This window comes from Myotis daubentonii, chromosome 6, assembly GCF_963259705.1.
Source record: "Myotis daubentonii chromosome 6, mMyoDau2.1, whole genome shotgun sequence".
Lineage (NCBI taxonomy): Eukaryota > Metazoa > Chordata > Mammalia > Chiroptera > Vespertilionidae > Myotis > Myotis daubentonii.
The window spans coordinates 91,944,525-91,958,738 of record NC_081845.1 but is presented as its reverse complement, the minus strand read 5'-3'; the positions used below and the strand labels follow the sequence as shown (position 1 = coordinate 91,958,738).

General features: G+C 59.9%; 1 protein-coding gene across 1 annotated transcript in view; it reads right to left on the bottom strand.

The window, feature by feature from the left end:
* Positions 1 to 13,323, bottom strand: part of CPNE5 (copine 5) — an 86,535-nt gene extending 73,212 nt beyond the window's left edge. Inside the window, exon 1 of the mRNA XM_059701829.1 lies at positions 13,070 to 13,323. Within this exon, the coding sequence (XP_059557812.1) occupies positions 13,070 to 13,164 (95 nt within the window). The 5' untranslated portion in view covers positions 13,165 to 13,323. The remainder of the gene's footprint in view (positions 1 to 13,069) is intronic.
* Between the last annotated feature and the right edge of the window lie 891 nt (positions 13,324 to 14,214).

The following is a 14,214-nucleotide window of genomic DNA, read 5'->3' as shown; positions in this document are numbered from 1 at the left end:
TGCTCCAGTCTCCCAGAGCCCAGGAAACCTGCTCATTACAGAGCCCCCACGCCCCATCCCTGAAGCCCCCCTGCCTGCTGGAGCTGTCCCCCCACCCCCGCCCTGCTTTTCACACTGCCCTAACGGTAAGCTCTGACCCGGCCAGCCATTTCAGCCTGTCCCACCTCCCTCCCAGATGCCCGGGGTCACCTCCCCTGTCTCCTCTCCATCCCCACACTCCCCCAGGGCCTCCGTGCCCCCTGCACCCCTTTCCCAAAGAGGAGAAACCCTCAGCGTGGGTTTGTGTGGCTTCCTAACAGCCAGCCCCAAATGTCAGAGCTGATGGCCCTGAGGAGGGAGCAGGGGCCCAGGGCAGGGAGTGGCCACTCCCCACAGCAAGCAGTGGCAGAGACAGAAAGGTCTAGAACAGTGGTTCTCAACCTTCTGGCCCCGTGGTCGGCAAACTGCGGCTCGCGAGCCACATGTGGCTCTTTGGCCCCTTGAATGTGGCTCTTCCACAAAATACCGACTTCTGCGCATGGGCTGCGAAGTATCAATCCCACTCTACGTGCGCGCCTGCAAGTGGTATTTTGTGGAAGAGCCACACTCAAGGGGCCAAAGAGCCGCATGTGGCTCTCGCGAGCTGCAGTTTGCTGACCACTGTTCTGGCCCTTTAAATGCAGTTCCTCTTGTTGTGACCCAACCATAACATTATTTTCATTGCTACTTCATAACTGTCATGTTGCCACTGTTATGAATCGTCATGTAAATATCTGATATGCAGGATGGTCTTGGGCGACCCCTGTGAAAGGGTCGTTCAACCGCTAAAGGGGGCGCGACCCACAGGTTGAGAACCGCTGGTCTAGAAGCTCTGACCCTGCGTCCGCATCGCCAGAACCACCAGGAGCGACAGCTTGTCTGGGCAACTTGACCCCACACTCAACTCAATCGCCCTGACTTGGGAGCAAAGGCCTACTGACAGATAGACAGACAGACAGACAGCTGTAGTAGCAACCTGGCACGAGCACATGGCATCCCCCGCTGCCTGGGGCGGCCCCAGATTGGGCTCATGAGTCACTCAGCTCCAGTCCTCACAGATTCCCAGAGATGTCTCTAGAGGGATCCCCAAATCCCCACCCTCCGCTCCAGTCTCTCCCCAGTGGCACACACCCCCTCTGCTGGCCCCACCGCCCCTCCGCCAACCTGCTCCCAGCCAGCTGTCACTCTGGCAACTGTCTGGCAAAGCCCCCAGCCCTGGCAGTGAGCACCAGAGGAAGTGACACGCGAGGCAGCTCTGAAAGGTAGGTAGCAGAGGCTGCAGGTCAGAGACCACTTACAGATGCTCACCCCACCGAGGCGGGCGGGCCTGTCCCGGGCTGACCTTGCCCCCTGCAGTGTGCTGGGCTTGGAGGCAGGAGCGTCCCTCTTGTTTAAACCAGAGACACCATGCCTTAGCCCCGAGGAGGGCTCCACGGTGGTGGAACCCGGGGCAGGGTGAGGAGTGGGAAAGGGAGAAGGGAGCTGAGGTTCCTCTTTGAATGCTGTCATGAAGCTCTGTCTCTTATATAAAAGGCTTGTGGCCGTCAGGCCGTCATGACCAAACGAGCAGCAGCTCTCTGGCGGGGGAGGGGGGGGCGGGGCAGGGCATGAGCTACTAGTGGTGGAGCCACAGAAGGCGGGGCAGCAAGCTACTAGCAGCGATGGGCAAGGCAGCCACCTGAGCTACTTGCACATGATTTCGTGCGCACTGGGCCTCTAGTTATTATATAAAACCCTAGAATGGTCCAGCTGGAAGGGGTGCAGCGGTCGGCTTTTCCAGTCCCTCTATTAATCAGGAATGTAGGCTCAGAGAGAGGCCAAGTGGCTTCTCCAAGGCCTGGGTCCCCTCTGAGTCTGGTCTGGAACTCAGATGTAGTCATGTCTAGGCTAGTAAGAAAGACAGTGAGATCCTGGATCTCAGCCTAGGGGAGGGTGGGCAGAGAGGGGGGGAGAGAGAGAGAGAGCACCTTACTTCAAAGAGGAGAAGTAGATGGGCTCTGCCCACCCTCCCAGCTGGGTGAGAAGCACACAGCTGGGCTAAGAAATAGGATCCAGTCACCCAGCTTCGGTGACTCCTTGCCCAGTGACCTCAGGCCTCTCACTGCACCCTGGGCCACGCAGCCAAGAGTCATGCCAAGCTCTGCCCTCCATGCTGCTGAGGTCATCCTTCCAGACCCACTCCTATCCTTCCTGCTCGCCGGAGCCTGTCCTGGGGCTTCCCCTGCGCATGACCAGCAGCCGGCTCCTCTCCTGCCCCTGAGCTCTCTGGCTGTGGTGTGCAGCCTCTGGCTGTGGTGTGCAGCCTCTGGCTGGGACTCAGCCATGCCCCGGGCTGCACAGCAGGGCGCATCTGCCTCTCCCGGGCCAGCCCAGCCCCGACACAGAGCAAGGGCCTGGCAAACGGGGTGGATGAAGGCAGACCACAGCCAGATGGGTGAGCGAGGCCCTTGTCTCCTGACCGGCGAGGCGCCTGGCCATGCGCAGGGGAGCCCCAATGCCTCCTCTTAGCTCAAGAGCCTAATGGTTAAGTGCATGGGCTGCAGCCAGACATGCTGGGTCCACATCCCAGATCTGGATAAGTTCCTTGCCTTCCTTGTGCCTCGGTTTCCCCATCTGTAAAGTGGGGCTAAAAGCAGTTCCTCCCTCAGGACAGCTGTGGGCAGTGAGGCTTGCCCGATGTCAGTCATGCTGGGCCAGGAGCTGAGCAGAGCAGTCACTCCCATGTGGGTGCTCAGGCTCACTTGGGGATCAAGGAGAGATAGGACGGCTGACAGAGCCACCTCCACCTCACCAGCCCCAGGAGCCCCAATGTGCACACACAGTCCCGGCCCCCTGTGCAGTGGCTGGAGTGCCCCACTGGCTGGGACCGCCCCGTCACCCCAGCCTCGGGCGTCCCCTTGGCCTCTCTTTCTGGGGGACCCTCCAGCCCTCTGTGACCCCTCACCTCATCCACACCCATCTGCCTGTGGGCCTCTCACTTCTTGGGCCTCCTCCCGCTCCCACTCTCAGAAGGCAGATTCTGGGCCCACTCCTGGAGTCTGATTGTGTAGGTCTGGGCAGGGCCCCGGAAGCCATGTTTAAATAAGATACATGCACACACACACACACACACGCACACACATGCACATGCGCACGCACACGGTCCCGATGACCAGTCCAGATACCACACGTCAGGACTCTTGGTCTTTGGGCCTCGGTTTCCCCACGGCAACAACGTCCTCCTCTCACACAGCCTCCCCTGATCCACGGGGGCCCCTGAGGCTCAGGGAGGGGGAGGGACGTGCCCACAGGCAGCAGCAGTGAGAAGCTGGGGGGGGCACCAGGCTCTCCACCCAGGCAGGCCCCGGGCCCCGGGCACAGGCAGGCCCCGGGCCCCGGGCACAGGCAGACCCCGAGCGCGCTTTCTCCACCTTCGGCCTCTGGGAGCTCAGAGACATTTTCCAACAGGCAACTGTATTTCCCCCAAAGAGCACGAAACCCTCAGCTGTCCGCTCGCAGCCTGGAAATTGGCTTCTTTTGTTCCTCAGATCAAGGCCAGGGAAGCAGCGCTGGGCCCGGCCTCTCTGCTCTCCCCCAGGAAGCCCTTCCAGGGCCTGGAGCGAGGACCCGGCTGCCTGCAGGGTCACAGTCCCAGCAAAGGGAGCGGCCGGAGAGGCGGGTGCCAGGGAGGGAGCCTGTGTGCCACCCTCCCTTCCGGGACATTCGAATGTTGAGTAGGAGGGAACAGAGAGGGGAAGAGAGTCCTGTCTTCAGGGAGCCCCAGTCTGAGGGGGACACAGCCCTGCCCTCAGGGAGCCCCCTCGGAGACCCATTTGCTCCTGAGCTGAGTGGCCGGGGAACCATCGCACATCCCTGTGTGTGTCTGCGCCCCCCCGAGGGCGGATGCTGAGCAGGGCCCCTGGCTCCCGCAGGAAGAAGTGCGGGAAGAGCGCAGCCCGCAGCTCCCGGCCACAGGTGGATCCTTAACAGGGTGCGTGGGCCCCCTGACACGGTAAGCACAGTGCGGCAGACGGGTGCCGCTGGGTGCGTTCTTTTTGGAGGGCTTTCGTCATATTCCCAACAAGGTTCCTCAGGCTAGAAAATTAAGAAAACATGTTTATCTTCTTCCCAACGCCCCCCCCCGCCCCAGCACCCCGCCAACCGCCGAGAAGAGGTGGGGATGCTGAGAGCACAGACTTGCAGCCTCAGGCTGGGTCCCAAACCCAGCCCTGCCCATTACTAGCTGTAAGGACCTCCCTCGATCCTCTGTGCCTCAGTATCCCCATCTGTGAACCGGGGGAATAACAGTCCTCTCCAAGGGTTTTCTGAGAAGAGAGTTCATGTTTGCAAATGAGCTGGAGCAGCGCCCCGCTCACAGGAAGTCTCGCTAAAGGCCCACGGGGACCAAGTGGCGTCTAGCGATGCCCGTGTGCTCCCCCTGCTCCCTAAGCCGGGCTGGCGCAGGTGCCCTTGCCCAGCTGGCAGTGCCGCCTTCCTGCTGGCTGAGCGGACGGGACAGGTGAGCCAGGAGGCCCACAGAGACCCCTGAGCCTGAGGGGCCCACAAGCAACACCCCATTTCTCTATGGAGCAGTCCAACGCCAAGCATCTGGCCAGCCCCGCGGCAGGCAAAGAGGATGGCAGAGGCAGGACCTAACCTGCACCAAATCCTCTGCTGGGCACGTGATCGGGGACCCCCTATTCACCCTACACACCAGTGCCAGGAGGCGGATGTCACCCCTGCTACAGGCAAGACATTTGGGGCTGAGTCGTGCCCGGTTCACCCAGCTTGCCAGGCACCACGGGTGGAACTCAGAAGCCCAAGGCCATTTGGGGAGCAACCGTGTTACCAAGCCCAGGTCTCCCCCGGCCCCCCGGCCAGCAGTGCTCCTCACTTCCCTGCTCCTGCCCCGGCCTGGCCTCCTCAGGGCTTCTCCCAAGGAAGAGAACCAGAACCGGAGGCTCTCACCTCCTCCCGCCGCCGCACCCCCACCCCCGCTCCTGTCCTCGCAGGCGGAGTCCGAGGCAAGGCTCTGAGGGAGCGGGAGGAGAGGGCCCTGGCAGCCAGCCCCTGGCACTGGCCCATCTCCCCTCTCAGATCCCGCCCTCACGTACGCTCTGTCTCCCTGCCAAGTCTCCGCACCAAGGTCCAAAAGGCAATTTCCCCGTGGCTTAGCGAGCGCTCCTTCCCGGGCTATCTGCATTTCTATAATTATTAATTATTGTCGTAATTGTCCCTCCCGTGCTGCATGACCAAGGAGGCCTCAGACGCAGCTGCGCTGCAGTCTCCGGGGCCACGTGGTGACTGTGCCCCTGGGCGAGGGGCTCGGCCTCAGTCTCCTCACCTGTGCTGGGGTCACCTACCCGCCCTGCGCAGCTGTGGGGGAGCCAAGTGTTTAAAACAGAAATATAGGGAGCGTGCGCGATTCCTCTCCCGGTCCCACTCAACACGTCTTTAAGGTTTCTACTTCAAAAGCGCATCCCAAATCCGCCCACTCTTCCTCACGCCACAGCACCGTGGTCCCTCACCTGGACGCTCCAGAGGCCTCCTGCCTCGTGCCCCTCCCCTCCCTCCGCTGGTCAATTCCCTGAAGCTACCCAGAGGAAATCTTTAGAAGGCCCATCAGACCACATTACTCCTGTTTAACCCCGCCCCAAACAGAATAATAACAATTATTCCATTATTATTAGGATAATAAATCAAACTCCTTAGTATGCATCTGCACCCTCCATTTCTGCTCTGACCTCGTCCTCTTCCACTCCTCTCTGGGGAGTCACACTACTCCAGCCACACTACCCTCCTGCGGTTTTGCAAGGATGCCAAGGTCTTTGCTGCCACTGGGCCTTTGCACTTGCTGTCTCTCTATCTGAACCACTCTCTCTCCAGATCCTCCTCCAGGTGGCTGTCTCACCCACTGGCTCAGTGTCACCTGCCCATCTTGTCTAAAGCATCCCCAACAACCACAAACTTATTTGCAGAGCACTTATCCCTATCAGACATTATTTCATAAGAAATGTATATATCCTGGCTGGTGTGGTACCTGAAGGTCCCAATAGGATATGAGCATCAACCTATGAATAGGTTTGAGCATCAACCTATGAACCAGGAGGTTACGGTTCGATTCCTGTCAGGGCACATGCCCGGGTTGCAGGCTCAATCCCCAGTCGGGGGCATGCAGGAGGCAGCCATTAGTGATTCTCTTTCCTCATTGATGTCTCTCTCTCTCTCTCTCTCTCTCTCTCTCTCTCTCTCTCTCTCTCCTTCTCTGAAATCAATAAAAATATTTTTTAAATGTGTGTATTTGCTTATATTCCCCACCACCAACGCCAATGTGAGTTCTGAGAGGAGAGAGCTTGTCTATCTTGTTCACACTATAGCCTCAGCACTCTGAACTGTGCTCGGCACAGAGAAGCCTCTCAGTAGCAAATGAGGGTTCGTATCAATTATCGAAAGAATGGATGTGTCAGTAGCGATCAGTTATTGCTACCCATCATCGTTATTGAGTTCAGTGAGCACATTCCACTTTATACAGGATTTCGCAAACACAATCTCTGTTGTCTCCATAACAATCCTACAGGAAGTTAACAGGACCAGTATTTCCCCCATTTCACAGGTGGAGAGACTGAGGTTGAGAACTTAAACGACCAGGCCGAGGTTTCAGAGAAGGTAAATGAGGAAATTGCACTGACTTCCAGTGTCCTGCCCAGAATTCTTCAGGCCCGAAGGGCATAAAGCTATCCTATTGGCACCTTCAGGCACTACGGCTAGGCCAGCAGAGGTGAGTAACATTAGGGGACAGAGGCCCCTTGCAATGTTTTGAAATCCCACTAAGTCATTTTTTCTTGCCCAGGAAACTGGCAGGAAGAGAGGTAGTCAGGGTTCCAGCTAAGCTGAGCTGGATCATCCATCGGTCACCTAACACTGGCTTCCACTGACTGCAGGGAAATCCAAGGAGCCAGGCCCAGAGGCCCCTTAGGCCCCTGAACCCCAGGAGCCCAAGCAGCCTGTGAGTCACGTGGACCATCTCCTTGTGGCAGAGTCCATGGCTGTCAGCAGCAGCATTCCTCTCTCCTCCTGCTAACAGAACCCCCATCGCTTCAGGTATTGTGTACTTCCCCCCCCCCCCCCCGCCAGTTTATATATTAAAACACTAACCCCCAATGAGATGGTGTTTGGAGATGAGCCTTTGGAAGGTAATTAGGGTTATCTGAGGTCGTAGGGTGGGATTACAATGGGATTAGTGCCCTTAAAAAGACACTCCGGAGAGCAGAGAGCGTGCTGTCCCTTCTCTCTCTGCCATGTGAGAACACAGCAGGAAGGCAGCCACCTGAGGCCAGGAAGAGCATGTTCCCCAGGACCCACGCGTGCTGGCGGCCCAGCCCACCGTCTTGGACGTCCGTTCGCAGGTTTGTGATAAATACATTTCTGTTGCCAAAACCGGTTTGGCTCAGTGGATAGAGCGTCGGCCTGCAGACTGAAAGGTCCCAGGTTCGATTCCGGTCAAGGGCATGTACCTGGGTTGCGGGCACATCCCCAGTGGGGGATGTGCAGGAGGCGGCTGATCGATGTTTCTCTTTCATCGATGTTTCTGACTCTCTATCTCTCTCCCTTCCTTTCTGTAAAAAATCAATAAAATATATTAAAAAAAAAAAAAAATACATTTCTGTTGTTTGAGCCACCCCATCTATAGCATTTTGTTATGGCAGCCCGAGCTGACTAACATACTCGTCTAGGGGTGTCCATGAGACCCATTTGGCCACGGAAATGGAAGGGGAAGTCTGCTGAGATATTTTGGGAGGGACTGTGCTTCCCAGATCAAAAGAACTTTTCAAAGAGAGGCCTTTGGCCTGATGTCTTGCTTCCTGTCTTTGGATGTGGCTGTGATGCCTGGGACAGGCAGCCTTTTTGCAATAACGAGGCACAGCAGTTGGATAATGGCCAAGTACAAAGACAGCTGGGTCCTTGCTGGCAAAGTGAGCTGACAAACCATCAGATAACCTCCCTCCAGACTCACTGTGATCTGAGCAAAATAAATGCACTCAGGGTTTGAATCACTATTAAACTTCCTGTTACCTACAGCCTACGTATTCCTAACCGAGCCTGACTCCTCTGTGCCCTGTGGCATTACAGCCCTCTCCTCACCTCCTCCCGCCCTCTCTTCCCAGCGGCAGGCCATCTCCAGCGCTGGCCGTGGTTCTGAGCAGGGAGGTCTGAGGGCGGGGGAAGGGGAGACAGTCGGGTGCCTGGAAGGCAGGCTGCCACCCCGTGACTCTCCGGTCTCCGCTCCTCGGAGATCCTCCAGGTCTAGGTTTGTGTCCCAGAGCCAGAGGCATTCTTGAGCAAGAAAAAACTCTCCCAACCCTGGAAAGAAAACACCTAATTCTTGGTCACATGGTTGGGACCCAGGCCCCTACCATGGTCCTCTTGGAGACCCCATTCCAGCCGTGAAGCTGTGAGACTTGAGGAAACGGAATTTGCACCCCCCTTTCCGAAACATACTAAATGTGTAACCCCAGCAGGTGCCTTTATCCCTCTAAGCCCTGGTTTCCCAATCAGCAAAAAGGGAACTGCCAGCGACCTCACAGGATTGCCGTAAGACTAGGAAGATACATAGAGAGGTAGGGAGGGGTCTAAGGCGGCCCTAGACTCCGGCCCCTGTGCACAAGCCTGGGAGCTAAGCGCCACTCGGATCCAACAGTCAGCAAGAAAACAGGACTTTAATCTCCCAGCTGCAAGACACTGCGTTCTGCCCACAACCTAAATGAGCGCGGCGTGGACGCCCAGCCTCGGAGGAGATCACAGCCCCTGCGGGTGCCTGGACTTCAGCCTGGGGGACCCTGAGAGAGGAGCCGTGAGGCCTGGGCCCTCACCTAGAGACACTGAGAGAGATAACAGGTGGCTGTTGCTTTTAGCCGCTAGGTCTGTGGCAACTTGTTACACAGGAACTGAAAACCAGTATAATAATCTTAGTTTGGACCAAATGGCTGTTTGAGCGGGTCAACACAGTTGAGCACAGGCAATTGCACGTGGCACAGACTCATACAGACGTGAGGTGCCTGGCACGTAGTAAGTGCTCAACAAACCCCAGTTACTATTCCCCGGGCTCCACTGGCGAATGCCTGGGCTACTCAACGGCTGACGGCCTCCTTTTCCTAGCACTGGCTTTGACAGCTGCCCCTGCCCCCAGGCCCTCCTGCCCCAGAGCCGCCCTCCCTGCCGGCCAGACGGGATCCTTCGGAGCCCATTCACCGCCTTCTGAGAGGCCCAGGGACAGCTCCTGAGCCGACTGCCTCTCCTGCCCCCGGCAGCAAAACACCAGCCGGAACAGACAGCAGAAAACCGCTGGGGCAGAGGCAGCCGCTGCTCACCGGCCCCACGCCAGCCTCTGGACTCCACCCCCTGCCTTCCCTGGGGGCCTGGGAGCCCCACCGCTGAAATGTGCTGTGCTTCTCCCACCGGACCCTGCGGAAGTGCAAAGGTTTCCTGTTACATAAAAAATGCAAATCGCTCTTTTCTAACCAGCAGGCTGGTCCTGGTCGCTGCGGCAGATGACGCACAGAAACCAGAAAAGCAGTGTGGCCCGTGGGGCATGGGACGCTGGACAGGTGAGTTTCGATTGCGTCTGCAGGGAGGCTAAGGAGGGCAGGAAAGGTCTGGGAAAGACCACCAGAGGAGAGAGAAGCTGTGGCTCACACTTCCTACGACGCCTGCTGGTATCCGGTTCCATACACCATCTACCCTACTCACTCAGGATCCCTAAATGGCAAATAGATGTCAATAAAGCTGGCAGGGGGCAAGGATCTCCGGGACCCCCCAGACCCTGGGACTCGGCTAGAGAGGCTGGGTTTTATTTACTTTCAGGTGTCAAGTAATAGGCGACACAAATTTCCCTTCCTGGGCCAATCCTCCGATGATAAGGGTTACTGTACTTCCTTTAGAGATAAGGGCCCGGGAGTTTACCCGATGTCACGGGGACAGAACTGGGATCTGGACACAGGTGGACAGATCCCACAGCCCATGTTCTTAGCCACTGAGCCAAACAGCCAGGCACTTTATAATCTGTGGCCCTAAGTTCACCAAAGCTGGTAAGAAACAATTACTTGGGAATGGACTTGGATTCGCCGGAGAGATACCCTACCGACAGGGGGGGCCCGAACATCACCCCACAGCGTGACCCGCCTTCCGCGGAGGCCTGCTTGGCCTCTGCTGTGGTCCGGGGCTGCGGCGCAGACGTGCCCCGGTACCAGGCACTGCGCTTGGCTGGGAGTGCCCAGGGGCGGTATGGCAGGGGTTGGGGTCCTACCCCGGGCAGGAACAGGAGCTCCTAGAACTGTGGGAGGTGGCAGGGACCTTCCTAAGGAGCAGAGAGGAGAAGGAACCGGCCCCCGGATGCTAGATTCCAGTTCCCTGAAACACTGGCCTCCCTCGACCCCAGCAGCTCCTTCTGAAGCCCCCTGGAGTTCTCACCCCACCAACCCCTCTGCCTGCCCACCAGCAGGTGTCACCTAGATGCCCAGGGCAGGGGTACCCCATAGCCTCCTCGTGGGGCCCCGTCAGTGTGGACCTTGAGGTGCAAGGAGCAGGACTTCCATTCACTGGAGACTACGAAGTGCAGAATATACTGGAGAGCCATTCTGTGCAGCTCTCCCTCCTCCCCACCCTCCTCCTCTTCTCCCTGCCCCCCTCTCCTCCCCCCACCTCCTCTCTCTTCTAGAGCCTGGAGAGCTGGACCTGGTTGAGGGAAAGAGATGATTTACAATTTCAAGCTCACCAATATTGTTTCCCTCCTCCCCTCTGTTCAGGTGACTCCCCCGCTCCTCACTCCTTCCTACCAAAACCCACTTTCCACCCTCTGGCTTTCAGATCAGGAACAGGGCCTGGGCAGGCCCTCCTCAGGCCGGTAGACCACGTGTCCTGAGAAGGAGTGGACACAAGGGTTGATCCCAGAACCACATCCCCCAAGACGCCAATGCATCCCTAGGTACCTTTTAGGCAAAAGGTCCGACACCTCTACTCGGAGAGAGCAAGCAGGAGGGGCCAAGCACCACCGCCTCGCTGTCAGCACCGACTGTGGCCAAGTAAGTGCCAAGCAGTGTGTTGGGCACTTCACCGTCCTCTATTCCTGTAAGTTAATTCCTCCAACAGTATGTGGCGAGGACCTGCTACGCCATGCCAGCCACTCTTCCAGCACGTGAGCTACTCGGCAAAGGAGGCTTCTCATTGCACTTGGCAAATGGAGGAAACCTAGGCTACAGGCAGCCCCAACGGCGGAGCAGATTCCATGTCAAAGTGTCTGACTCCAAAGCCACGGTGCCGCTGCCCGCTGCCTCCTCTCCTCTCCACAGGGGCAGAGGGCCCGTGGGTGTGAGTCAGGGTGGGGATCTCTGCCTTCAAGGGCTCAGACAGTGACTCTGGGGCAGGAGGATGAAGTGCACACCTGAGGTGTCTTCAGAGGCTGAGTGCTCAGGATGCGAGCGACCCCATGGCCCAAGCTGAGGACCCAGGGCCCAGGGGACACGGAAGACAGTGATGAGGGGTGCGTGTCTCGTGGCTGGAAGTGGAGGCGGGAGGCCAGGCTTTTTCAGGATGCGGGGCATGAACTGGCTGAGGTGACGGAGGGGTGAGCTCTGGGTGGGGAATGGATTGTTCCTGGGCTTGGCGGTGGGAGGATCTGGAGACAGCGCTGACACAGGCATGATTGAAGGCTGGAGGGGAGTCAGGCACAGGGAGGGTGACCTGCTGGAAAGGGAGGGCGGGCTGTGGCAGCTGTCGGTGGCTGAGGAGGTGAGCCTGAAGCTAATGGGCCATCAGGATTCTCCCAGAAGAGTAACTGGCAAAATGCAAATGGCGCTGGAGACGGTCGGAGCGCACTGTGTGTGGGACCACGGGAGAGACATACGGGAGTTATCAGGGGAGCTTGGCACAGGGGGGCAGCTGTGTTCCACATCAACCCTCACTCACCATCCTCACCAACCTCAACTCCCCGCCCCCAATCCTTCTCTTGACATGCCAGCTCAGGCCCTCTGGCTCCATCTCTACCTCCCCACTGCCTGGAATACAGGGGTGGGGGCCATGAGGGTGGGTAAAAGGTCTGACCACAGAGGGGCCCTAAGAAGATGGGGTGGGGGATTTGGGACAAGGGAAAAGCCAGGACTCAAGTCATGGGGGACAGGGAGAGTGGCATCTCAGGGGACCTCAAGGCGGGCTATGCCTGGGCCGGTGCCCCTCACAGTGGCAGCAAGGCAGTGGCCCGAGGCCAGCCACAGGGTGACTGCACTAGGAAGAAGCCCCCCCATCTCCACTGCACCCCCTCACTGCCTGGGGGAGCCTTCCCCTCACAGGAGAACCTGGCAGAGACCAGCTCTGAGATGGAGAAGTTACCCCAAAGCCTGTGTGAGGACTTTGGGGTAGGAGCCCCCCCAAAACACGTCCCCCCCTGCTGGACTCTAAATCACACATCCAATGCTATAGCCCTTTGGCCTAAGATTTCGTACCCAAGTTATTGTTTTTTTAATGTCCCACTGAAACTGTCATCAGCAGCCACACCTCTGTGACTGGGGGAGTCACTGGGATTCTTCTCCGGGAGTCAGTGTGGTTGCTGGAGGTGAAGAAAGGCCTAGCATCCTGGGTCGCAGGCGGTGGGTGGGTGGGTGGGGGAGGGGAGGGGAGGGAGTAGGGGCAGAAGAGAGGAAAGGAGGCCAGAGGCAGGGGCTAGGCCGCCTGGGAGGTTGGCAGACCTCCCTCTTCTAGATTTGGGGAGGAGTTGCTCAGAGATGACCTGCTCAAAGACCCCGGAACAGCCTGCCACCCCTTCCCTCTCCCCCTCCGGCGCGGACCCCTGTTCCTGCGTCTTCACGTGTCCTCGCAGCAACAGCCCAGAGCGCAAACTTTCAGGAACACGACCCCAAGCCTGGCTTCCATTCCACGTCGCCACCGCGGCTGGGCCGGGGCTCTCGCCGGACAGGACGGGGCTGGGGAGGAGGGGGCATCCCGGAGGCGAGGAACGCGGACCACGGACCACGGCTCCGGGTCCAGGGGCGGGACAGGGGGACCCCGCCGGCGGGAGGCTCACCTGCACGACACGGTGATCTCCACCTTGGTGGCCGGGATGCTGCCCGCCAAGGAGTCGAACTCGCTCAGCGACGTCATGTCCTCGGGCTGCTCCATTGCCCACCGGCCCCCCCACCCCCTCCGCCCCAAACTGGTCAGTCCCTGCGCGCTGCGCGCTTCCCGGGAGCAACTGAAACCCCGGGCTCTGCCCAACTACGGAGCCGGAGCCGGAGCCGGAGCCGAGGCTGGCGGCAAAGGAGGAGAAGAGAGGAGCGCGAAGAGGGGGCGTGGGAAGTGAGAGGGAAGGGGGCGGAGGGAGCGGGGGCCGCGGACCCAGGAGGGGTGAGGGGGCCGCGACAGAGAGGCTGGGGGCGCCGCGGGGTGGGGTGAGGTGCCCAGGGAACTGGGGCGCAGCGGGGCGAGGCGCAGGGGCGCGGGGCGAGGGCGCCGGGAGGGGCGCGTGCAGCCTGGGGCGGGGGCAGAAGGGGTGCAGGAGAGAGGGGCGTGGGGGCCGGTGGGGCGCGGGCGGGGGTGGCCGGGCGCGGGCGGCGTGGAGCCCGGGGCGCCGGAGCGGACCGCCTCTGGCTGGGTCCAGCGCGGGCGGCGGCGGGGCTGGGGACGCGGCGGCGAGCGCACCCCCTCGGCTCCAGCTCCGGCTGCGGGGCGCCCGGGCTGCGGGAAAATCAAATCTGCCCGAGCCGCCGCCTCCCGCCCCCCGCCGGGCTGCCGGGGCGGGGAGCGCCGGAGGGGGCTCCCGCAGGGGCCGGGGCGGGGCCGGGGCGGGGTCTGCGCGCGGGGCGGTGTCGGTGTGAGCGTGTCCGTGTGCGCGCGTGGCGGGCGTGGGGACGCGGCTCCAGATGCTGGGCGCCTGGGGGTGACAGCCCGAGACGGTCCTGGCGGTGCGCGTCTCCATCTGCGCCGCCCCACCTCCACCCCCTCGGGGGCTCCACCCACGGGGCAGGGGAGGAGGGTGAACCCTGGGGCACCTGTTTGAGGAGGGGCTGCACGAGGCGCGCGGGGAGGGGGGGTATGTGCAAAGAGACCAGGGAGGTGGGGAGCTCTCTGCCTCTCCTGGGGAGGGTATAGGGGTGCCCCGAACCCGAGGAGCCGCCTCGTTTTCTAGTGAGGGCGGTAGGCCTAAGAGGGGTCGGTGCCCGGCTGCCCCCC